Source organism: Petaurus breviceps, unplaced genomic scaffold (assembly GCF_028583685.1).
Source record: "Petaurus breviceps papuanus isolate PSGF00001 unplaced genomic scaffold, PetGlider_PUasm1.0 90825, whole genome shotgun sequence".
In the NCBI taxonomy this organism is placed as follows: Eukaryota; Metazoa; Chordata; class Mammalia; order Diprotodontia; family Petauridae; genus Petaurus; species Petaurus breviceps.
The window spans coordinates 2,836,669-2,861,304 of record NW_027187353.1 but is presented as its reverse complement, the minus strand read 5'-3'; the positions used below and the strand labels follow the sequence as shown (position 1 = coordinate 2,861,304).

The window sequence follows — 24,636 nt, the reverse complement described above, 5'->3', positions numbered from 1 at the left end:
TTAGTCCTTGCTGACCTGTTCCTCCTACCTGCACCCCAGGCCCCTCACCATGGGGACCAAAAAACTGAAAAAACAGAAGAAAATTGTTTTCTATGCTGAGCGTTCAAAGGAGAGTCTCTCACCAGGACCCTCAAGGCAGGAAGTTATGCAGACCCCAGTCCTTATGGCCCTAATGAAGAGTGAGTGGAGAACTCCATCCCCATTTAAAGAAGGTTCCAGGGACATGGGGATTGTATTATTATAGGGGACGAGGTCATAAACCTAAGGATGGTAAAATTTCAGGCACGATGATGGGGGAAATATTGATGGAAAAAGTAGGAAGTAGAAGAGTGGGGTTGTCTTCCTGGTTCCTTTATCGTACGGCACAGAGCTTCACCAGTGATGGGCAAGGATGTCCTTGTTCACTGTCCCTAGGAAGACAAGAGTATACCAGATTTTGATGGACTGACTTTTCTCCTTGCTTTCTCTTCTCTCCCTACTAGGTCCTGGGCCCGGGAGGTACCTCCGCCCATCCTGCACAGGCTACCTAGGCCATGATATCTCCATGCACAGAGCACCAGCCTTCACTTTCCACACTGGGCACTCAGAAAAGCGTGAGATTCTGGGGACGAAGTAGAGCTGGAGAGTGGGAGCCAGGGAGAGGTGGGATGGGGGAGGGCATGTTGCCCTGAAAGATGAAGCTACTTTCCCTTCCCAGACTTGGTCAAGTCCTGTTGTCTGGGAATAGAATGGGTCAGGGCAGAGTGTCTTAAACATTTCTGGAGGGTGTGGCTATGGAAGTTGGGGCTTAGTGTATCTGTGGGGGCAGAGACTGACCTTCAGTGATCCTGATCCTGGAAATATGGACTAATGCCCAATAAATTGAAGGCAGTATGGTCTACTGGAAAGAGTTGAAGTCAAAGAACCTGAGTTCACATTCTGACTGATACTTCCTATCCATGTGACTGAGGGCAAGTCACTTGACCTTTCTCTGCCTTAATTTCCTTGCTTTAAAATGAAGGAGTTGGATTAGATGACATCTAAGGATCTCTTTCAGCTCCAAAGGTATGATTTTAGGATGCTCTCAGCCTAGTTTTCTCCAGACCGGGAAGGTCTTATCATTTAATTCTATCAAGAGTCTGGTAGGATTATATTATATATCCACTTCTTCCTTATGGACCAGGCATTCCAAATCCCCAATCCCACCCCAGTCCCTAAACCCAGCCTGCAGCCTTTTACACCAGCCTAGGACACAGTGATGGAACTCACCTTTAATAGATTTCATGGCAGGAGCTCTGAGCCAAATGAGTCTTGGTGGTGTCTGATCCCACTGTTATCTCAACATGTCACTGTGTCTTTGAGAAGGTCACTGACTAACTCTACCTCCTGAAGAGAGATTAAAACAAGGCTGGGGCCGTGTAAACGGAGCCTCACTTAGGACCATGATTTGTTGAACTATTGTTTGCCTATGGTTGTATTTCTATGAATCTCTGTCTAATTTCTTTCAAATTAGGTCTCTGCTAATCTGACTCAGTTTACAACATTTCTTTGTGATGTATTCCCAGAGGTCTTTTGGTTCTATCGTCTCTCTTTAGCGAGACATAGATCAATGACTCCTTGGGTGGCTAATCCTTCTAGAAAAGGGACTGGTTCTTGGAGTGGCCTTGGTCAGACATAGCCTGGAAGGTTTTATTGTTACCCCCTTATGCCTCCTGAGTTCCAGTCATAAAGACCCACAGATCTAAAGACACATGAGAAAGGAAATGCTGCTGTGGGGCCAGGGATGGGCTCCATGATCCTATCCAGTCCATGCCTTGATGCCATCTTTGCAATGCCTCTGAATGCCATAGTGCTGATGCCATAGTGTCAAAGGGAGTTACCATCATGGGCCCCAACCCTTGGCTTTGGTCAGAGAGCTTGGCCTTGGGTCTGACACATATGTCGTTCTTCCACCCCCTCCACAGGGTTTACTGACACGTGCAGTCCTGGGCCTTGCTATTACTATGACCCCAGGGTCACCCGCTTTGGAGTGTCGAGCTGCTCCCAGGTTCCAATGGAAGAACGGATAACAAGCTTACGTAAGACGGTGAAAGGGTATGGTGCTGGGCTGTCACGAGGGAGTGGAAGGTGTGGGCTGGTGAAGCTTTCTGTTGAGGTTTTCTGAGATGGAGAGGATTAGAGAGGGACCATGAATTACCACCATTGATATGTCCCAGTGGTAGGGGAAGTCTGATTCCCCTCCTCTGGAGGGGGGAGGAGAAATGTGCAGGCATCTGTTGGGGGAGAGAGAAGTGGAGGAAGAGAGGGGAGGAAGGAGAGGACCAGAGGCTGTGTTGAGCCAAGTTCGCCAGGATTATCAAATGCAGTGGAGATGTCAGGAGGCAGAAACCAGAATCAAAGCAATGGGAGCTGGCACAGAATCAGGGATAACAGGTTCCGGAGAGGAGCAGCAAATGCCTGGGAAATGACATCTTATCTGAAGTGCCCTCTTTGCCTGAGAAGGTGTTCCTCTGGCGTGGTGGCACCCAATTCCTTCTTGTCATCAGCCATGCCATGGACTGGTGCTCTAGCCCAGCCCCCTCCATACTCTGTGGCCCGCGCATTTCTGTGGACACATCACCCAAGCACAGGGAGCCAGAAATGGTATGGCGGTGCTATTGAGCAGTGGTGCCGTGGGCAGTATGCTTCCCTCCTTCATCTGCTGCATCTGCGCTGAGGCAGGCCTGGGACTGTAGAAGCCTCCATGGGACACGAACTGGGTTTGTGTAGATCTTCCAAAGCCCATGGCTCCGTGTCCATTCTTAATGTTGCATGGATGCCCCAGTGCTGACGCCGTGGTGTCTATGCCATGACTGACAGTGCGGACTAGATGTGTCTGGAACTCACTCTGGCAGTACACAGATGGAAATGAGGGTTTGTCATGTATACCTGCTGTGTACTAGGCATTGTGCTTTACAGATATCTCATTTGAACCTCATGACATCCCTGGGGGATAAGGATATTATTAATCCCATTTTTGGCAGTTGAAGAAACTGAGGCAGATAGCAGTTAAATGAATTGCCCAGGGTCACACAGCTAGTCAGGGTCTGAGGCTGGATTTGAACTCAGGTCTTCCTGATTGCAGGCCAAGTGTACTGTCTGTTGCACCACCTAGGTGCTGCTGGCTCTCAAGGCATCTGCCAGTGACTTCTCCCCACACATCCCCTGATGCTGGACAGCATGCTTCTCACCTGGTAGTCCATGACATGGGGAGGAGAGGGACAAGGGCTGTGGCCAGGAAACTTAGGGGAGCATGAAGGCAGAAAGGGGTGTATGGATGGGGGAACAGACCATGCTATGAATCATACTTGGAGGAGAAAGCTGAATAGGTTGGGATTGGGAAGAGAGGATTCTCTTCCTCTGGTGACAGGGCTGTGCCCACTGGTCCCTCGGTCTGGGAGATATAGCAGGGAGCTGCTTCCAGCCTGGGCTCCCACTTCCCACCGTTCCCTGGGGCAGCATCTCTGACTCTTCCTGTTTTCCACCTTCTAAACCTTCCCCCTGCTTTGGAAATTCTGTGTGCTTTGGAAACAACTGTTAGCACCCCACCCAGGGCAGTTGGACAATTACACCGGCAGTTCTACCTGAGCCATATTTCCTTGGGTATTTTGGGGTTGGAGTAATGCAAACACTGTTGGTGTGGCTGTGATATTGCCCGATAGGATTTTGTGGTTGCAATGAGATTTAGTGCCAGGAGGGAAGGGCAGGCTGATCCACCAAGATGTTAGGTGTAGGTCAGTCCTGGAAACCCTTATCAAAGAGCACGTGACTGTGTCTTGATTTCCAGGAATCTTACCCATCTTTGACCATTTTGTCACACTGATTATGGGCATGTTAACTTCTGAGGATGGTCTGTGATGACCTAGCCCTGAGAGTCAGGAAATAACTGTGTGTCTGATTTGCAACATCATCCCACTGGAATAACAAATCCTGGGGGACAGGGATGTCAGAATTACACAGTTGGGATTCTATAAACTATGATTGCTGACTCCCATGACCTATGATAACATAGGTATGGCCGGGAGAATAGGAAAGGGTTTGGAAAGTATTATCAATGATGCAACTATCTTAACAGTCACTGGGACACAGTGTCATCATTGCCCAAGACCTTTGATGTGCATTGGATATCCATCAGTTGGGCAGCACAGACCATTGCTAAAGCTACCCAATGCAACAGAAAGGGATCCCACAGGCACAGAGAGAAAGCCACCCAGGAAACCAGGCTCCCCAGAGTTCCACAGAGGCCTTGTCTGGATCTTTCATTTCTTCCTGATATAGCAGTCAGCTCTGCAGAGTGAGAGCCAACTTGGAAACACTGGTTCACTATTTTGAACTCTCTCTCCTTGTATAGATTGGCTGGAGTCAACGTAAGAAGCAGAGTGGTGTCCTTGTCAGGGTTATTGTCAGCTCATAGGAGCTGACTTTCTGGGCCACAAATAATTGTCTTGGTTTCCTCTTTTTTCTTCTGAGTCTTGATCTCCCTATCTTGCCTAGATTTGACACTCAATGGCCATACACAGGTTTGGCAAGGAAGCTTCAACCTGATCCATTATTCTGATCTGGGCTCTTTCACCCCTTCTTAGGAAGCCTGGTAGCCCTCCATACTCAGGGACTCACCAGACTTAGTGTGGAGACCCAATTGTCTTTAGGCCTGTGGCAGCTCAGGACCCCAGAACTCAATTTATCAGCATAAGCATCTGCTCCCCCTCCATTTCTCCTCAGGGATTATGGGCAAGGAACATTACTGTAGATGTCTGACTTCCTTACAATCCTAACTATCTTGGCCCAATGAAACCAGTCTTCTCTTCTTCCATAACTGGAGAAAGGCTAGTTCAGGTTGCACAAAGATTAACAGGAGCAATTCCATGATTTACAATAATTTCTGGCTCAGAGGACATCTAAGAGAATGGTAGTGGTATACATATTTTTATTTGAACATATATATATATACACATATATATAGACACATATGTACATGTGTCTGTCTGCCTGTCTACGTATAGTTGTTCTGTTTAGTCCCAGAGGGCAGAACCAGGGTCAATGGTGGAAGTGGTGAAAAGACCAAGTGAGGCTTGAACATCTGATTCCCAGGGGAATGGACCAGCTTGAGAGAATATCAGGTCACCCTCACTGGAGGTCCTTAAGCTGAGGCTGTGACCACTTGTCAAGTCTGTTGGGGCTAGGATTCTTTCTCAGCATTGTTGAGGTCCTTTACAACAGTCTGTGATTGCATTCTTTTTTCAGTGGAGGAAGAGAGATCCCCTGCTGGAGAGTCATTAGCATTTCAAAGTAGGAGTTTCTGAATTCCTGGATCCCTATACCTGAGGTCCCTAGCACAATCAAAGACTGTGTTGGGAAAGAGGAAGGTACTGGTTGCTTGTATATCCAATTTTTTTCAGCCAAGGGCTATTTTGATCTGGGAGGAGGCTATCTAGGGATAGATATATCTTGAGATCTGAGGAAGGAACCCCCAAACTGCCAAGCTAGACATTTGGCCTTCAGGGGTCTGGCAGGAAAAACAGACATGGTAGCCCATTTGAGAGATTGATGGGAGGAGAAGATGAAGGACTGGTCTCAAGACCAGGATCCTAGAGTGGAGGTAATGGAAGGACAGGCTAATCTGGAGCCCAGACTGCTGGCAGCCTGGAGGGAGTCTCAGTGTGGGGGGGAGAGGGAGAGGAGGGGGAAGATTGTCAACTTATCTTCATGGTCTCTGTTTCCCCTACATGGATCCTTGGATCTTCTTTGTCAGGATAGTGAAGAATAGATTTAGCCTGATGAGAAAGAGGGTCAGCCAGGAAAGAGGCAGGAAGCTCTCTCAGACTGAGGTCCATTAGATGAGGATTAGGGACGTAAGTGGACAACAAAAGATCAAGTCTCCTGTCACGATAACGCTCATGGTAAAAGTCACTATGGGGTCTGGGGCCTGTCCACATGAACTTCAGAAGATTGTGTTGTTTAATAGCAAGTTAGGGGGCAGCTAGGTGGCACAGTGAATAGAACACCGGCCTTGGGGTCAGGAGGACCTGAGTTCAAATCCGGCCTCAGACACTTGACATACTTACTAGCTGTGTGACTTTGGGCAAGTCACTTAACCCCAACTGCCTTCCAAAAAAGCAAAAAAAAAATTGGGGTGGCCAGGTGGCACAGTGAGTAAGAGTGCTGGCCCCAGTGTTGGGAGACCCGGAATTAGTTCCGGCCTCAGATACTTGGCACCCACACAAAATAACTGGCCGTGTAACTTTGAGCAAGTTACTTAACCCCAAATGCTTTAAAAAAAATAGCAAGTTAGGGGATTTGAGAGTGCCTCTTGGGGGAAATACATCCTTGAATGAATGGGTGAATGGCTATACTGGAATGCCAGCCTTGAGGAATAGGGTGTGGTGGGTGAGGAGGCCATTTCCCCACTACAGCAGGCAGATATATATGGGACAGGTAGTATATGCAAGGTGACTATTACTAGTTGTTTTGGGCTGTTTGTACCAATATGAGCACTTTATCAAGTGATGCTGCCACCAAGCTAGCTTGTCCAAAAAGGAATCACCCAAGTAGGACACAGGGAAATCCCTTCTCAAGCACAGTCACCTTACCATTGTCAGGAAAGGGAATGAAAAGCACCTTGATTTAGTTCTTAACAGGGAAGGACAGACCACTTGGTTCTACAATGTGACTGAGACTGTCTTGCTGATCTCTAGTTGGTACAGTGACACTCCATAAGCAGGTTTTGTACTAAGTGGACTCAAATGGCATGGGGCTGAGGAAGTAAATTCAGGAGAATTTACCTGTGGAATATGTTCATTTTACCCTGTGCCTGAAGGGAGAGAGAGATGTACCGTTGCACTGGGGTTAGAATGAAACTATGGTCCAGAGCCATTACCTACTTCCTCTTACTTCTGACATTTTAGGAGGAGATCAGGGTGGGAGGGATATAAATTTGTACCAAATTTGGTTTCTGGAGTCCTCTGATCTCATCTGAATCATGCCTTCAGTCAGTAGTAGATGGGTTTTCTACAAATATTCTGGGCATGATGAATGCTGGGGGTATTGGTGAATGCCCCAGTAATACTTCAGCATTTAATTGATAATGTCCTTGCAGAATTCCTGGATCAGACTGTATAGTATGTTAAAATGATATCCTTCCTGTCTCATATCAGAAGTAGGAATATGTACCATGGGTATAAGAAGTAATAGCCTGCCTACTTCATCATGACTTATAATGCAAATTAGAGAAGTGTGCATTCTATCAGGAACAGGTGACATTTTGGAAATTCATCTTAAGGACAGAAGACCTAGATCTAAGCATTCATCACTAGAGGTCAAGAATTTCCAGCATATTGGAGGTGCTGTCAACTTTTACCATGCATTTATTCCTCAGTTCTCAATGATTGATGATGTTAGTACCATCAGGGAGTCAGTGAAATTGAGCTGTGGGGCCAGGAAGGCAGCCCCTGCAGCCATCATCCTAAGAGGACACCACCATCTTTCCTGTTCTGAGGCTGTCTATAGGCAGAGAGAACCAGGACCTTTGCCATCCTAGACCAGTCTTTATATTGTGGCTGCAGGGCAGATTGTGTTGACAGCATGAGAAGTGAGATTTATTCATGGTACAGTAGCATGGTTTCATAGACTATAGTGCTCCAGAGAGGTTTTCTTTTCTGTCTATGTTTATGTTCCACTGTGTTGTTTTCATTTCTGATTATGTATTGTGCAATGGATCATATAAGTAGCCTGCCTGAGGTTTGGGGCTCAGAGAATATTGGAAGGTTTGGTCAGCAATGACTCTGTCATAAGGACTCCCATAGCTATGCTTTTGACAGTAACTTCTTGACCTCTTTCCTTTTCTCTGGCATGTCTGTACCCAAGATTATGGGACATTGAGAGATCTCTTAATGGAGAACTGAATAGGAAAAGGATCTTTGGTCATTGAAAGAGGCACTTGTGACTGTAGCAACTATGATTACCCAAATCCTTCAGGTTCGTACTTTATGGAAACCTGTAACTATATCAGTCTAGCGTTTGGCCTCCAAAGGTCTTCCAAGAAATAATAGATGTGATGATAGTCCATTTGAGAGATTGGTGGGAGTAGGAGAGGGAGAGGTCTCAAGACCAAGAATGTGACATTGATGTGTCAGGGAGGGAGGAAGGACTAAATTGGGAACCTGTGTAACTTCCTGTAACTCCTGTTAATTAATGCTGGTGGAGAGAAATTATTATTCTAGGCTAAGCAGGGAACAGTTGGCCATCAGTCTCGTCCTGGGAGACCTGACAACACTGCTTAGAGGGCATATGTCACTTTCAGGCATGTGCTGAAGCCAGCTTTAACCAGCTCTCTAGGGTCAATTGTTAACCTTTCATTGGGGCATAAATTACCCAATTATTGGAAACTGGTAAATACTACATATCAAGGCCTGATTTATTGTCTTGTTGATTATTTTAGGTTTAAAGTGATGGAGAATATGTTAGTAATTCAGACTAAACTTTTAAAAGTGGATCTCATTGTTAAACATTTACTACCAGATTCCCGGTTATGATCATTACTGATCAAAATAATTCAGTTTGTTTGAAGGAGACTTGTGTTCCTTTGGGGTATTATGCTCAGAGGATGCTCCTATTTTTGAGATTTTTTCTTTGAGGGGATCCTTGTGTTTAGAATAAAGAATATATTGGCTTTTTTTCAGTGGTTTGGATACTGGCAAAGGAGGGACAGCTGCGCAGCTCCTGGGTGTGTTGGAAGGAGTTCCAGCAAATAAGACAGAGTGAGGAGAATAAGTCTGTATGAAGGAGAGTTGTTTAGGGGCTTAGAGCCTAAATGAAAAAAATTAGTACATGTGAAGCCTTGGGGTTGGAGGTTCATCTGGTCCACAGGGATGCACTGTGAGTTTGAGGGCTTGCAGTGATTGTTTTTCTCTGTTGTAGATTTTATGATGATACCAGCATCATTGAGTAGTGATAACAAAGCCTTGTTAGGGACCAGCCGAGACAGAGGAATGGCAGGAAGAGTCAGGTCCAAGTTCTATCCACATAACTATTTCAAAAAGATCTTGAAAATTACACCAGACTGAGATTACACCAGATTGTGATTGGGAAATATAAGAGAAAAAAAATCATAGTGAGTCATTTTTTTCCAACCCAGGTCAGCACAGGGAGACACAAAAGAGTTCTGTAGACACTGAAAATGGGGGCTAGCCAAGAGTGGCACTTGAGGAACGTTCCAGTACAGAGACTGAAAGAGGCCAAGGCTGTGTACCCCAGATCTGGAATAAAGGGGCTTGAACTTATAGGGAGCAGGAACAGATGCCAAATAGCAGCTGTCATTTACTGCCCAGTCCTGGGTCATAGATCCAGCGTGGATTGATTAGGGAACTTTTGCTGAGGGGTGGAAATCGAGAAATGAAATAGTTATGGGTTTTTGACTGAGTTAGGAGCAAATACAGAAGTGAACAGCAGCTGTATGACTTTGATTCCAGGAATATGCAGGGTCTCAGATCCAGTCCTTAGTCCAATCTGAAACTTGTAGCCGAATAACCAGGTCAAGGAGCCTAAATCATAGGAGAACCTTCTGTTCTGTCACTTTGAATGTGTAGAACTTTCCTTTTGGATGATAGAGTCTGGAAGCGGTCTACTGGAGCTCCAACCAGGGGCAAGTCTGCAGTTGTGGTGCTCAGATCCAAACCCAGCCCAGGAACTTGCAGTGCTCACACCAGGAGGGCAGTGCATGGAAAGCTTCTAGGTCCCCAGCCTGAGCTTTACCTGAGATTCTAGAATAATATAAAATTCTTTACCCAGAGAAAGTAGAAGGAGCCAAGAGGACACAAAACAGAACTGAGAACAGCCCAGTCATTACCTCCAGAAGGGTTCTGGCTCTCACACAAAGTCTGAAGTTAGAAAGTAAGGCTGAAAAGAAGCCATCATAAAGTCCTGAGTGCAGGTCATCTTGGAGTGAGGTTAGACCAACCTGATCTGCCAACATTATTGGCAGCTGGCTTGGATATCTGATGATTGGTGTGCTCTGTGTGAACATGATTGGAACTGGTAACATGAAGGTTCAAATTTTTCTGTATTTGGCAATGCAGGCCCTATGGCTTTCCATGCCTAAATTCTGTGACAGCTTTGACCTAGTCTCAGAGAAATAGTACTATGCACCTCTTTTCAAATATGTGCCTGCAGTGTCTATAGGAACCTTGATCTTGAAGGAGTAAATCTGGCTGTGATTTTTCCTGGCAGAGCTTGTTTCCAACTAGAGGTTGCATTTCACAGCTAAGTTTTGAAAGGCCCTCTACATTCTGTTAGAAATGTAGGTGCTCCTTACCACAGTCTACCACTTAATAGGCCAGGGGACATGCAGAGAAAACAAATGTGGAGGAGGTCTGGTTTTGCTGCTTTTCTGTGGCACATTTGCAACAGAACTCGATACATACCTATTTGATAGTTGTTTTTTTTAAGAAAGATGTCATTGTACTTGCCCCAGGGAAGTTCTCATTTCAGGTTGTTCTTAGGGGATAGCCTATACCTTTGTCTTGTCAATGTTCTGAAGCCTCAGTGACTGCCTGCCTTGGTCTAGGAGACATGCACATTCTGTGGCTTCAAATCCAGAGCACTCTGTTGTAATCTTGAGACTGAAGAAAACAGCAAGGAAATGGGCAAAGAATAAAGACTCCCTGTCCCCCTTACTAGATCCTGGAGACCAGGTCTGCATCCATATCTCAGTATGGAGACCATCACAGGGTCTGGACAATAGGTCTTTTTTTTTTATTATTAATTTGTTTATTTACTTCTAGTTTACAAGATTCAATTCCACAATTCCTTGAGTTTCACATTCTGTCTCCCTCCCTTCCCTCCCCCCTCTTCCCCCATCTCCGTGGCAGCATACAGTCAAGTATAGGATCTGTAAATACTTTCACATTAGACATTAGTCAGGTTATTGATGGATTGTATCAGATGGAATGAAAAATGGGAAAGAGGGAACAAAACCAAACAAGAAAAGGAAAAAGATCAGGTAGTTTGCTTCAATCTGGATACAAACAGCTCTTTCTAGTTCTTTCTCTGGATGTAGACATCTCTCTCCATCTTGAGCCTTCTGGGGTTGACTTATAACCCTGAATTGCTGAGAAGAGTCCAGTCTATCAAAGGTGGTCATAACACATACGTTGTGTCTGTAATTGTGTACAAATTTCTCCTGGTTCTACTCTTCTCACTCAGATTCAGTTCATATAAGCCTCTCCAGGTAAATATGAAGTCCACCTGCTCAACAATAGGTCTTTAGGCTCATTGATGATTATAGAGAATTTCAGCATTGAAAACGATTCACTGTTTCCTATCTCCTGCCTTAAATCAATCTTTGTATGACAATAGGAATGACAAGCTCCCATTTGTGTGGCGTTGCATGAAGAATCTTTCCTTCTTGGTGCCTTCATGAAATGCCAGTTGCCCAATGCCTTGGTTTTTCTCAGGACTTTCCTCAGCTATCAAATTTTGGGGTGTGAATATAATTATTTATAAACATTTCATGGCTCAGGCCCTTTTCCGCTGAGATTCAAATCCCCTCTCCCCCTTTGTGACACCCCTGAAAGGTTTACTCATTCATGTTTTGTTTAAATGGACTCTGTCACAGTGAAGAAGAAATCAATAGCATAGCTTTAAAACTTCAGAGAAGTGGGTCATCTCTTGTTCTCAGGAAGGTCTGAAACCTCAATTTCCCCTACCCAGTTTTCTACCTGTGTTGTTCTTCCGACATTACTGCAGACTCTCTTGGTAGGGGACCATAACCACTACTCTTCCCCTCCCACCACAAGGCATTTTTGTCTTAAAGATAACAGGTGAGGGGTGGTCTCTTTCTTACTACCTTCTGCTCCTGTAATAATTGGCACTTTATACCATCTTGAGTTCTTCAGGGTCCTTTTAGCTACCAGGTAGATGAAGTCACTGATAAGATTTTTCATAGACTAGTCACCAGAGGTAAGATGGTCAGGGGCCACCTCAGTGCGTTCCCTTACTGGTCTCTGGCATCTCTCTGGTGTCCTCCTCCAAAGTCTATTGATTCTCTCTTTAAATGTCTCCCACATTGGGGTGTCTTAGAATGATCTCAGGAACTGTTCAAGGAGTGCTAAGATTAGCAAAGAAGTTACTAAGGGTTCTAATTTAGCTGAGAAGTGTTAGCGATCCTCTGTGCATTCCTTTTGTCTGTGTTTCCTTCTGGGAATGGTGGGAGGAGTGGGGATTGTGGCCTTGGTGCTCCTCAGGGACCATGCCAATCTGTGACAGTGGCCATGCCATTACATCTTCCTAGAACCAGGCATGTTACACCTGGGGAAAGGTTTGAGATGACCTGTGCATCAGGGCCAGCAAACAGCTGTACATTCAGCTGAGGCCACACTTGTCTCCTAAGAAGGCTGCCCTGCTGGGAACTGGGGACATGACAAAACCAAACTGGGAATCCACTCATAAAGGTAGCTGTTCAGACCCTACTGCTAACCCTGCCTGAAAGATGTCCCCTTTGACTTCTAGGTTTGTGGTCTACACCAGCACCCCCTACATACTTCTGGGAGAAGGTTCATCCCCCTGGGGAGCGCCAGTCACCTCAGTACACTATAGGCTACCGCTGTCCATATCGTGTATCTGATTCTAATCCAGCCCCTAACCTTTATCCACAGCCTCGACGGCTGGGGTACGGCACCCCTGTTAACCATTCTGCCCCGTGTTATAGCTTTGCTTCCACTTCTGACCCGTGGCATTTCAGCAAGGATTTCTACAGAAGCCCTGGCCCAGCCATGCATTCCAGGCCCGAGCCTTCCGTTTACCAGAACCGAAGCCCTGTCTACTCCATGGGCAAGCCCTTTGGGTACCCCCGTGACCATACAAACTACCCAGGTCCTGGTTCCCACGAGGTACAAGCAGTCACCATCCACAAGCCCCAGGCACCTTCCTTCTCCATGGGCATCAAACATTCACCTCACCTCACTCCACTGATTGTGGATGTGAAGGACTGATCCTGCCGTTCCCCTTCCCCACCCCACCTTGAATCCTTTCCTCCCTCCTCCTAGTGATTATAGGGCAGGAGTAGAACGGGCCTGCTTAGATTCTTTTCTTAGAATAATTTTATAGCCTTTCTTCAAGCCAGGCTGTGCCTGGTGCAAGTTTATTGCTGGACCTCTCTCAAGTTGTAGCCCCTGCTCAATAACCCCCCTCAATTAGGCTAAGAGGGATCTCCTTTCCCCCAAAAAATGTATTTTTTTCCTTAAATAAAACTGACCTTGGGACAGTGGCAGAAATGGTCTCATTTGAGTGCCTGGGACACAGAAGACCCTAAATAAAGATGAGTTGAATGAATGAATGGTTAAAGGAATGAAAGGGTGGATAAATGAAAAAATGAATTTGTAAGTGAGTGAATGGGGGAGATGATTGAGTGGATTTGAGTGAGGCCAAGGATTTCATGCCAGGGTTCAATACTTGATGATTATTGCATCTCTCCTTCCTGTGCCTCCCCCTCTCATTGATTATATTGGTCTGAACCCAATCTAACTGGGGGCTTATTGTCAGCCTGAGATGGAAGTGCATGTTGGAGCCCAGGCCAGAGCTATGGGGCCACATGTGCACATAAAGGAGCGGCCAGTGCATGGGTGCATGCATGTGCATTTGCATATGGTGTATTAAGTGTGGGTCTGCACCTGTATATGTCTCTAGGGCTAGCTTGGGACAAAGTTGTGAAGTTTGAATCCCCTCTCCCCTCTTGTTTTCCCTTCAGGGCCTCTTGTCTGAAAAAGAAAAAAAGTATCTGACAAGCTTCTTCCCCTTTACCCAGGTCCTGGTTTCCTGGTTTCCGTGATGAGACCTATCATGAGGACAGGTTTAAGGATCAGGGAGTCTGGAGGGGACAGGGCTGATTCAGAGGGGAGAAAATTCCATGGGGGGGGGGGGGTGGAGGGGAGATTATCAGAAGAGGTAGCTGGTGTATGCATAGTGGGGTATTTGGGGGCTTCCTAAGGCTCTTTCACAGGGTTTCTGGGGGCCAGCCTTGCCTGTCCTGCCATGACTTTCCTCAACATACACAACTGTTCTTGGCCTCACCTGCCAGGTTGGCTAACTTGGCTAGTGCTACAAGAACCAGGGCCTGGCACTGTCTATGAAAATGGCCAGTTGTGCCAATTTTTTCCCCAAGAAGTGGTAGCTTCACCCTTCATAACAGTGTAATCCAGGTCCCAAAGCCTATTGTTACGGGCTTTCTTCTCATTGGTGGAGATCAATGCACCAAACATAGGCTCAGGGTGGGGTGGAGTTGGAGAGATGACAGATTCAGTCTCGACTTTCTTTGAGTTTCTTCAGTCTCTTCAGGGCTTGGCAGTTGCTTTGGGTATTTCTGGCTTCCAGCTTTGAGAGAGAAGATGGACGATTTCAACCCCACTTCAGGTTGCTTGAAGGGAGAAGGAGACTGGGAAGAAGTTGACATGGAAGAAACCAGGAATCTCCATCACTACCCTACCCCCAGCTTGCTGCACTAAGACTGGGGAAATTTCCCTTTTCGTGAGGTCTGGAGCTCTCCCTAGTGGTTGAACTGGTTACCTTGTTCTCAACAAGAGAGTTCCTTCTCTCTCTTGTCTGGCATTCATTCTACACAAACTTTTTCTGATTTCTTGCAATCAACTTTGATAAATGGGTTTCTTTGCTACTTGCTATGTATGTTCATTGTGGAACTGGTATTTGGTGGGAAGGGAGCCTCCTTTCCCTATGAATAAAGAATGATCAAAATTTAGCTTGAACCTGAAAATCACATCTTCTAGACAAATAATATTTAAGAGAGCAGATATAATTCTAACCTGCTAATCCCTCACTCTGAGAAGAGAAAGGTGGTCGTTTCTGGCTCCAATGCCTTGCTTCTCCTGGCAAGAAATGAAATCTCCCTTAGAGAAGGGGGCAGGGGGAGAGAAGAGGCTGGGACTGTCTATTATTTCTTCCCTGTGATCCATACATGAAGCCCCATACTCCACCTTCTACTTCTGTTTCTCCCCCTCCCCGCCCTTTCCTTTTCCTCTGAACCACTGACTTGGTGACTAGAGCACTGGATCTAGAGTCAGAAAGACCTGAGTTCAAATGTGACCTCAAACTTTTACTAACTGTGTGATCCTAGGCAAGTCACTGAATTGCTGCTTGCCTCAGTTTCCTCATCTGCAAAATGGGGATAATAACACCTACCTCCCAGGGCTGTTATGAGCAACAAATGAGACCATATTTGTAAAATGTGTGATCAGCACAGTACCTGGTAAGTAGTAGTTACTTAATAAGTGTTAATTCCCTTTCTCCCTTCTTACAGTTTTTTTCCCTCCTGTTTCTGATGATCTCTTGCCCTCTTGTTCATTACTTTGTCTATTTTTCTCTGGATCTCTATTTTGTCTCTTGTATGACTCTTTTTCTCTGACTTCTTGTTCTCTCTTTTTCTGTCTCTCCCCCTCATTTCCATGCTCCCTTCTGTCTGTGTGTCTGTCTTTGTGTCTCTTTCCCTTTCTCATTTTCATTCCTCTCTCCTGTCTCTACCACTCTTTTTTTTTGGCTTTTTGAAGGACAATTGGGGTTACATGACTCGCCCAAGGTCACAAGGCTAGTTTTTGTGTCAAGTGTCTGAGGTTGAATTTGAACTCAGGTCCTCCTGACTCCAGGACTGATGCTCTGTTCACTGTGCCACCTAGCCACCCCTCTACCACTCTTTCTTTTTCTCTCTCGGTTTCCTGTCCCCGTTTTTGGCACTGTCTTTCCCTACTTCTAGGGGATGGCATGAACCTGAGAAGGAGAGAACTTCTGTGGGTAGAAGGGACCTTGATATCTCTGCTTAGGGTCTGAAGAAGGACAAATATTTGAGTTTACATGAAAGATTAGGAATCTGATCCCAACTATAGTCACTTCCCCCTACCACTGGTTGGTATGGGAAGCAAAGAGCAACAGAAAGTTGAATTATCCAGCTATGTGACCTTAGATAAGTCTTTTCCCTTCCTGAGGGCACCAGTTTTCTCATTTGTAAATTAGGTTATTGGACCAGATAGACACTACGTTTTCTTGAAACACTGATTTTAAAAAATTCAATTTTATTTGCAGTTCCAAATTCTATCCCTCTTCCCTCTTCTTCCCCAGCTCACTGAGAAGGCAAGAGAAATAAAGATCATTACAGATATTTATAGACATGCAAAATAAATTTTCAAGAAAAAGAAATAGAAGAAAATAGGCTTCAGTATGCACACTGAGTCTATCAGCTCTCTTTCTGGAGTTGGAAAACATTTCATCATGAGTACTGGAATTGTGGTCATTCATGATGATCAGAAATGCTGAGTTTTTCGTGGTTAATTATGTTTACAATACTGCTGATACTGTATACATTGTTCTCCTGGTTCTTCTCATTTTCATCTGCCTCTGTTCACATAAGTCCTTCTAGGCTTTTATGAAATCATCCACTTCATAATTTCTTATTACACAGTAGCATTCCATCACATTTATTTTCCATAATTTGTTCAGCTATTCCCCATTTGATAGGCATCCCCTCAGTTTCTAATTCTTTGCCATCACAGAAAGAGTTGCTAGAAACAGTTTTCTACATATGGCCCCCTTTCCTCTTTCTTTGATCTCTTTGGTGTATAGACCTAGTAATAGTGGTGTTGCTTGGTCAAAGGGTATGTACAGTTTAATAACTTTTGGGGCACAGCTCCAGATTTCTTTCCTGAATGGTTAGACTGGTTCACAGCTCCACCAGCAGTGCTTCATTGCGCCTGTGTTCCTTGATCTCCTCTAGCATCTGTCTTCTTCCTTTTTTGTCATTTTAGTCAATCCTATGGATGTGAGGTGGTATCTCAGAGTGGTTTCAATTAGTATTTCTCTAATTATTAGTGATCTAGAGCATTTTTTTTCATTTAGCTTTTGATAGCTTTGATTTCTTCCTCTTTAAACTGTCAATTCATATCCTTTGACCATTCAATTGGGGAATGTCTCTTATTCTCATAAATTGAACATAGCTCCCTATATCTCAGAGATGAAAGCTTTATCAGGAAACTTGTTGCAAAGATTCTATCCCCTGCCCAGTTTCCTGTTTTTCTTTTAATTTTACTTAAATTGGTTTTGTTTGTGCAGAATCTTTATTTTTTGCAATAAAAATTATCCCAATAAAAATGTGGACCTTCATTTTTCTTGTTTGGTCATGAACTGTTCCCTCCATAGTCCTGACAGATAATTTTTTTCCATGCTCCACTAATTTGCTTATGATATCATTCGTCATGTTGAGTTTATGTATTGGTTTCGAGTTTATCTTCATACATGGTACAAGAGTTAGTCTCACCTAGTTTCTGCCAGACCACTTTAAGGTTTTCCCAATTGTTCTTGTTAAATAGTCAGTTCTTACCCTAATAGCTTGGGATATTTGGGTTTATCAAACACTGAGTTGCTATGCTCATCTACTTCTGTAAATTGGTATCGTATTTTACTGATCAATCTTCATTTCTTACCAAGTACCGAAATTGTTTGAGATCTGGCACTGCTAAGCCCCCTTCCTTCCTGTTGTTTTTTTTTCCCCATTGATTTCCTTGATATTCTTGAACTTTTGTTCCTCCAGATGAATTTTCTTATGACCTTCCTTCAAAACCCCCCCTGATATTTTGGAGCTCAATTCTACAGGCACTGACTCCCTTCCTTCTCATTCTGGAACCCAAGAAGCCCAAGCAACAAATGAGGAGGATGGGGGTCAAGACACTAATGGGCCTATTCCCTTGCAGCAATCTTTTCTGGGAGGTCCATGATGCCTAGGTGACCTTGGGAGTTAAGCTGATGGTTGGGCAAGAGCAGGAAAGGAACAGAGAAGAAGCTGACACTTCCATTTATTTTACCTGCTGTAACTGAGAGCCTATAGCTCTCAAGTGAGGAGATAAGGCACAAGGGTCCCCTAATTTAGGAATGAAGAAGGCTTCTTGTGTGAGATTCCTCTCTATCCTAATATTTCTCATCTTCTCTACCTACTTTGATCACTTTCCTTCTCTCCTTCGGTTTGAGTTTCTCCCTGTTGTGGGCCAGGGTATTGGTGGAACTGGGGGTGGGGAAAGAGTGAACTCCACACACTCCCACAATTCCAGCTAGCACTATGTAAGCAAGGAAGGTAACTTTGTCCTCAAGTAGATTTATTTGGGACTTAGAGGAAGAGAATGAAAGTAGTTTGGGAGATTTTGCCAGGGGGCTACCGAACCTCTGGGCTTGCTGCTTTTTAGCCTTCTGGCCAGCCAGCTTTTTTGTTAGTTTGTTTTAATCCCTTGGACTGCTTGTAAACTTCCTTGAGAAGTGCTTCCAGCTGAGGGTATTAGAATATGATTTTAGTAAAAGGACTATTTGTTTAAGCCTTCTGGCTCAGAGTGATTCATTGTGCCAGATGCAGGATAGCAACCCCAACACTTCTCAAATCCCACGCCCTTCCTTTCTCTCTGACTTTTTGTATCTCTTTGTCTTTCAGGTTTTCTGTGTCCCTGAGTCCCTTTTCATTGTATGCCTCATACGCATTCATAAATTTGTTTTTTTCCTATAGATACTCAGTCCTTAATCTGGATATCATCCCACTTCCTGGTACTTGGTCCCTACGCATGATATTCCCTTATCACTGATACTCTCCTCCTACCTAGGATTCATTTCCAATTCCTGATACTCCACCATCTCTGATTCTCACCCCTGGTTCTCAGTCCATCTCCTTGGCATTCACCCCTGCCCTTGACATTGATCTCTCCATCTCTAACCAGCCCCATTACTCATACCCAGATCCTCCATCCCTAACATACCCGCCCCTCAAGGTCTCATCTCATCCCTGAGAATCTTATTTAATTCCTGGGTCTCCTTTTCCATTTTTGATATTAAGCTCCTTCCTTGGTATTCAGCCCCCAATCTCTGGCACTTATCCCTTCTGTTTCCCAATGATAGTTCTGCTGGCCTTGGCCCTGGGCAGAAGACACAGGAGCATTATGTTAAACTCTGCTCATCATTTTTATCTTGATGATGAGGGGATTGGAGACCAGGTCATACAAGGACTCGCTGAAAACTGTGGATGTTTATCCTGGAGAGGAAATCTGGAGGGATATGACAGCTATCCTCAAATAGTAGTACTGGGCAGACATTGCAGAGAAGTAGATTATCCCATGTTGGAACGACAATTAGCACCATCCATATATGTAGTAGGAAGCCTCAGGAGGTGGCAGGTGCTCCCCTCACTAGAGATCTTCTAGCAAAGGCTAGAAGATGGTGACTTCTTGGCATATGGTTATGACGACATGTTGGCTGGAGACTATAATTTATTTGTTTGTTTTGCCTTTTGGAGGGCAATTGGGGTTTAGTAACTTGCCCAAGATTACATGGATAGTTTTTTTTTGTGTGTGTGGGTGTTGTGTCTGAGGCTGGAACCGAACTCAGGTCCTCCTGACTCTGGGGCCGGCGCTTTACTCACTGTGCCACCTAGCCGCCTCTGGAGACTACTATTTAGTAACAGGTTGAACTAAAGGGCGTTGAAGTGCCCATCTCTTCACTCTGAGAATCTGTGATTCTGTCACATAGCTCTGAAGTTGTCATGCACAGTGTAATAAGAATGTAAATTTTAAAGATCTTCCCTGCCCCTAGGCTAATGTGCACCTGAAGCCTGGGGTGGGGGAGGCTTGTTTTTCAGTAGATACTTCTTGATTGGCCAGTGAGTCAATAAGGTTGTTACATTCTCTGAGCCAGGAGAAGGCTATATAAGCCCTGATGTGTAGCTTTGTTTTGGGGACTCACTTTGAGAAGTGTTCTGTGATTTGATCTGAATTCTGGGAAGCTGTTGTTGAGAGTCCCCCGGCTTTGAAAAACCCAGAATGTGGAAATCCAGATGTTGACTGGGTATGGATGTAATGGTTGGACAGTTTGGAAATCTGTCTACTTGATGTTTCTGTCTTGATAATTATGCCTGTATACTTTGAGGTTCAGGGTGCTGACCTTTTCTCCTGAACAAGGTAAACGATATATGTCTGACTGATTAAAGTAAGCTTGTTAACCCATTTTGAGTTGCTTTCCTTTAACAAAGCAGATCCAGGAATCTGTGTGAGCAGCCACCCTGGGGACGCCGGGGTGCTTGCTGCTACACCCAGTCGCGAGTCCTATCTTTCATCCTTATTCCTGATATTCAGCCCTTAGTCCTGCTTCCCCCCTGGTATTTAGCACCTATCCCCAGTCCCTGCCCTTCCACTGTTATTAGGCCTTTCTTTCCACTGCATGTATCTATTTATAACATTATATATTTGGTGACTCTCTTGCATGTCGTCCAATTGCCCTCCAAAATGTCTGAGCTAATCCATTGTCACACCACCAGCGATGATTCTATCTTTCTAGCACTCTGCCAATGAGAGTTAGGATCGTTTCCCCTCTTCAACTTAAACTGTATTTTGGTCACCAATAATAACAACTAAAAAAAGAAGAAAGAGAAGAGATTGAATCTCATATAATCTGCTATATTCATTTCATATAATAGAACCAAACAAATGGCCATATAACAAATAAGAAGTACATTTTCTGTGTTTGTTTTCAAGTCACTCCAAAGTTCATTCATCTTAGAGCTTTTTTTTTTTTTTAGTACATAGTTATAGTCAATGTGGGGACAATTCTGATGATGTTGGTCTCTTTTTTTCATCACTAAATATAGGTCTTTCTACATTTCCTTATATTTACATCTCTTGTTTCTGACATCACCACATTATTCTACTACATTAATAAAATGTCATTTATCCATATACTGTTCAATCATTGGACATGTGGGGGAAATCTCAATTTCCCATTCCCGTTCTTTTTTCTAAATCTTTCCCCTAGCTCTGCCCTCCCTGCCCCACATATAGACCAAGTCTATATTGGTTGTGTCTAGCTTTTTTTTCTAATCACAAATAAAATGAACAGCTGTTTTTGTTTAACCATGAATAACTTTGTATCAATGTGTTCTTTTCATTTTAAATGACATTTTCATGGTAAAGTTCTAATAAAAGTATCACTGGGCCATTAGGTATGGCCAGTTTTGCAACTCTTAATGCATATTGTCCGGCTTCTCTCAAAAATGTTTAAAGGAATCCATGGTCCCACCAACAGCAGTATAGCAGAGTTCCTGTCTCCCCACAGCTCTGCCCTTAAGAGATAGGGTTATTTCCCCTTTTACTTTTGCTATTCAGATACTCTGGGGATCATTCATTTCTCTCTGCTATCTGGGGACTGAGTGCTCCAATAGAACATAAGTTTCTTGAGGGCAGGTTTGTCTATGTGTCCCCAGTGCATGGCACAGTACCTTGCATACAGTAGGAGCTTAATCATTGCTTCACGTTGCTACTGTTCTCTCTGATGGCTCTAGTGCCAAGGTGTTGCTCTCCTTTGGGGACTTGTATAATTCCTGGGTGCTCCCAGTAGAGGCCACAGGCAGGGCTTTTTCTAGCTTGGCAGCACGTCTCCTTGGGCCAGGTGAATCAGAGCAACCTTTTCTGCCAAGGCAAGTTCTGACATGGTCTTTGGTATTTGCTTCCAGAGTTCTCTTGTGGCAGAAATCAAGTTCTTTCCATGGGCTCTCAGCTGCAAAGTAGCCCACCTGTGAGTGGGGCCTGCTTTTGATCCTCCAGCTCAAATACCAGGTTCTAGAATGGTGATCTGGAATCCTGGGCTACTGCTCCCTTCTGTTTAGGAACTGATGCTGATGTAGCAGCTTCATTACCCGACAAGTGGCATTTTTAGAGTCTTGGCCATTATTATTAAGATAGCCCAAGGCTGTCAGCAATCTCTACTTGTTTCCAGGCCAGTCTAAGAAGGAGATTGTGCTTCTAGCATTATATACGCTCTCAAGAAACTCCATGAGAGAGAAGGAAGGAAGGGAGAAAGATTTCAGCATACTTTAATATAATAAATGCTTGTTGACCTGATTAATTGACTACCCAGGCAAAATGGAAAAAAAAAAAAACCTAGGAGAAAGGTTCCTAGGACTTCATTTCCCATAGTGCCCTAGGCAAAAAAAAAAGTCAATTGTTTATTGGGAGAGATTTTCTTGGACTTGTTACTTATCTACCATATAATCATATATACTTCCATAGGCAGGTTAGGGGCCATACATCAATAATGGCATCAGAATCTCAGAGGCCATTTAGTTAAGCTACGTTTAAGTAGGAATTTCATTTAAATATACCCTCCCAAAGGGGTCATCCAATTTCCCCTCTTGAACCTCCAGTAAAGGGAACCCACTATTGCTCCAAGAAGCGCATTTCACATTGGAATAACTCTTAACTGGTAGGCCATTTTTCCTTAAGTGGAGCCTAATTCTGCCTCATATACTTCTATCCATCACTCCTACTTCTGCTCTCTGGGGCCCAAGAAGAACAAATCCAATCTTTCTTCTAAAAGATATCTCTTCAAATACATGAAGATGGCCATTATGCTATTGGAATGGTAAGGTCTATGAACCTTTCGCCTTCTTGTAGACTAGTCCTGCTTTGTCATTGCCTTTGTAAATTTTACTGTTCAGAAATGGATATCACATTCCTGTAGTGGTTTGACCAGGACAGAGTTTGGTGGGACTCTTGCCTCTTTCCTCCTGGACACTGTTTTGCTTAAAGCAGACTAAATTCTCAAGAGCTATTTTGATGCCAAGTCACCCTGTGGACTCATGTTAAAAGCAGCTGGTTCACGTGCAGGTCAAACTCATGTCCTTGGCTTCTCTTGTCTTGTGTTCCAACTCACTGGAGTAAACACGGTAAGCCAGTTATTCCTCATGCTTTAGTCTGAGGTGTAGGTACACACTTGGATTGGTAGTCCTGCTCTGCATTCATCCTTTTGCTTGAACGTCCCTCTCAATCTCTGAGAAATCACCACATTTTGGAATTATTTACTGTGGTATTTCCTCCATAGAAAGAAGACTCTTGAGGACAAGGAGTCTTCCATTTTTACCTTTGCATACACATTTCCTAGCACAGTGCACCAGGGATATAGGGAATGTTTAACAAAAGTTTATCGACTCTTGGGTTCACTTTCTCCATCTATAAAATAAGGGGATTGTTAGAAACTCTGAATAGTGTTCAAAAGAAGAAATGCAAACTATCAGTACTGATACTAAAAAACTGTACATCACTGACGGTAAGAGAAAATCTCCCCCAATAAACAATTGGCTTTTTTTTTGACCTAGGTCAGTATGGGAAATAAAGTCCTAGGAACCTTTCTGCTAGGTCATTCCCATCACCTATTTTATGAACATTTTATACGATATATTTCTTAATTTGTGGGGACTACCTTTTCTTTTTCTATTTTGCCTGAGTAGTTAATTAGTCAACTTAGCAAGCATTTATTAGAGAAAAGTATCCTGTGCTGAAATCTTTCTTCTTTCCTTCTCTCTCATGGAGCTTCTTGAGTGCATGTGTAATACTAGAAGCACAATCTTAGGTTGGCCTAGAAACAAGTAGAGATTGTTGACAGCTTTGGGCTATCTTAATAATAATGGCCAAGACTCTTTAAAAATGCCAGTTGTTAAGTAATTAAGCTGCTACATCAATATCAGTTTCTAAACAGAAGGATTCCAGATCACCATTCCAGAATACTGATTGAACTGTGAATTGGTCCAACTATTTTGTAGAAAAATGTATAATTATTTCAGAAAAAATTATTAAACTGTTCATGACCTTTGATTCAGCAATTACCTTCCCTCCCCTTCCTCTACTGTGCATATAGCTCAAGGAGATCAATAACAGAAAAGAAGGCCCTATATATCTCTACCAAAATTGTCACAGCAGCTCTTTTTGTAATGGCAAAAAGCTAGAAGAAGAGGTGTCCATTATTGAGGAGGATGTATACAACGTGTTGTGTATACCTGTAATGGAATCTCCTGGCAACACAGGTTTCTTTGGATTGTAAATTCAGTATGAATCAGCATTGTGACATGGCAGCTAAAACCTTAATGTAATTTTGTTAAGCATTAAGAGAGGCTTAGCTTCCAGAAATAAGGAGGTGAGAGGCCTGCTGTACTCTAGGAACCATATTTCAAGTATTGATTTCAGTTTGGGATATGACAGCCAATTGACATTGAAAATTGACATTGACAAACAGGAGGGAACAATTGCTGGTGGGCAATCAGGATGGTGAAAGGGTTTGAGGCCGTGCCCTATGAGGAGTTGTTAAAAGAGCTAGGGGTGTTTTAAGAGGGAGGAGTGAAGACTCAGGGTGCAGCATGATAACTCTTTTCAATGGCTTGCCCCTTCAAACAGAGGTTGGCATGTTGTAGCAGGGATTCCTTTTCAGATATGGGTTAGTCTAGATGGCTGTTGATGTTCTTTCCAACACCAAAATTCTGTGATCTTGTGATTCTGAGAAAAGACAAGATTGGGGAATCAGAGACACTTGGGGAGACCTTCCATGGATTAACACAGAGGGAAGTAAAGAGAAGCCTGAGAGCAGCCTCTAGTGATTGCAATAGTATAAATTAAAAAGACATCAAAATAAGTCTGAACTATGACTAAGTGTAATGGCACCTCTTGGCTTCAGAAGACAGATAAGGAAGCATATTCCCCCTCAGTAGAGAGGGGACAGATTCTGAGAATGGACTATTGGCTGTGCTGTCAGTTGGTTGGGCTTTATCTATAGGTT

General features: G+C 44.0%; 1 protein-coding gene across 1 annotated transcript; it reads left to right on the top strand.

The window, feature by feature from the left end:
• Window positions 1-49: 49 nt before the first annotated feature.
• Window positions 50-13,233, top strand: CIMAP1C (ciliary microtubule associated protein 1C). Its single transcript, XM_069071512.1, has 4 exons — window positions 50-179; window positions 483-593; window positions 1,944-2,057; window positions 12,523-13,233. Exons 1-4 carry the CDS (start codon window positions 50-52, stop codon window positions 13,002-13,004), a joined length of 837 nt encoding a protein of 278 aa, XP_068927613.1. The 3' UTR covers window positions 13,005-13,233.
• The last annotated feature ends 11,403 nt before the right edge of the window (window positions 13,234-24,636 follow it).

Coding starts and splice junctions, on each gene's coding strand:
- CIMAP1C (XM_069071512.1), top strand. CDS start 50: ATGGGGACCAAAAAACTGAAAAAACAGAAGAAAATTGTTTTCTATGCT. Junction 180..482: donor CCTTATGGCCCTAATGAAGA/GTGAGTGGAGAA, acceptor TCTCCCTACTAG/GTCCTGGGCCCGGGAGGTAC. Junction 2,058..12,522: donor AGAACGGATAACAAGCTTAC/GTAAGACGGTGA, acceptor TTTGACTTCTAG/GTTTGTGGTCTACACCAGCA.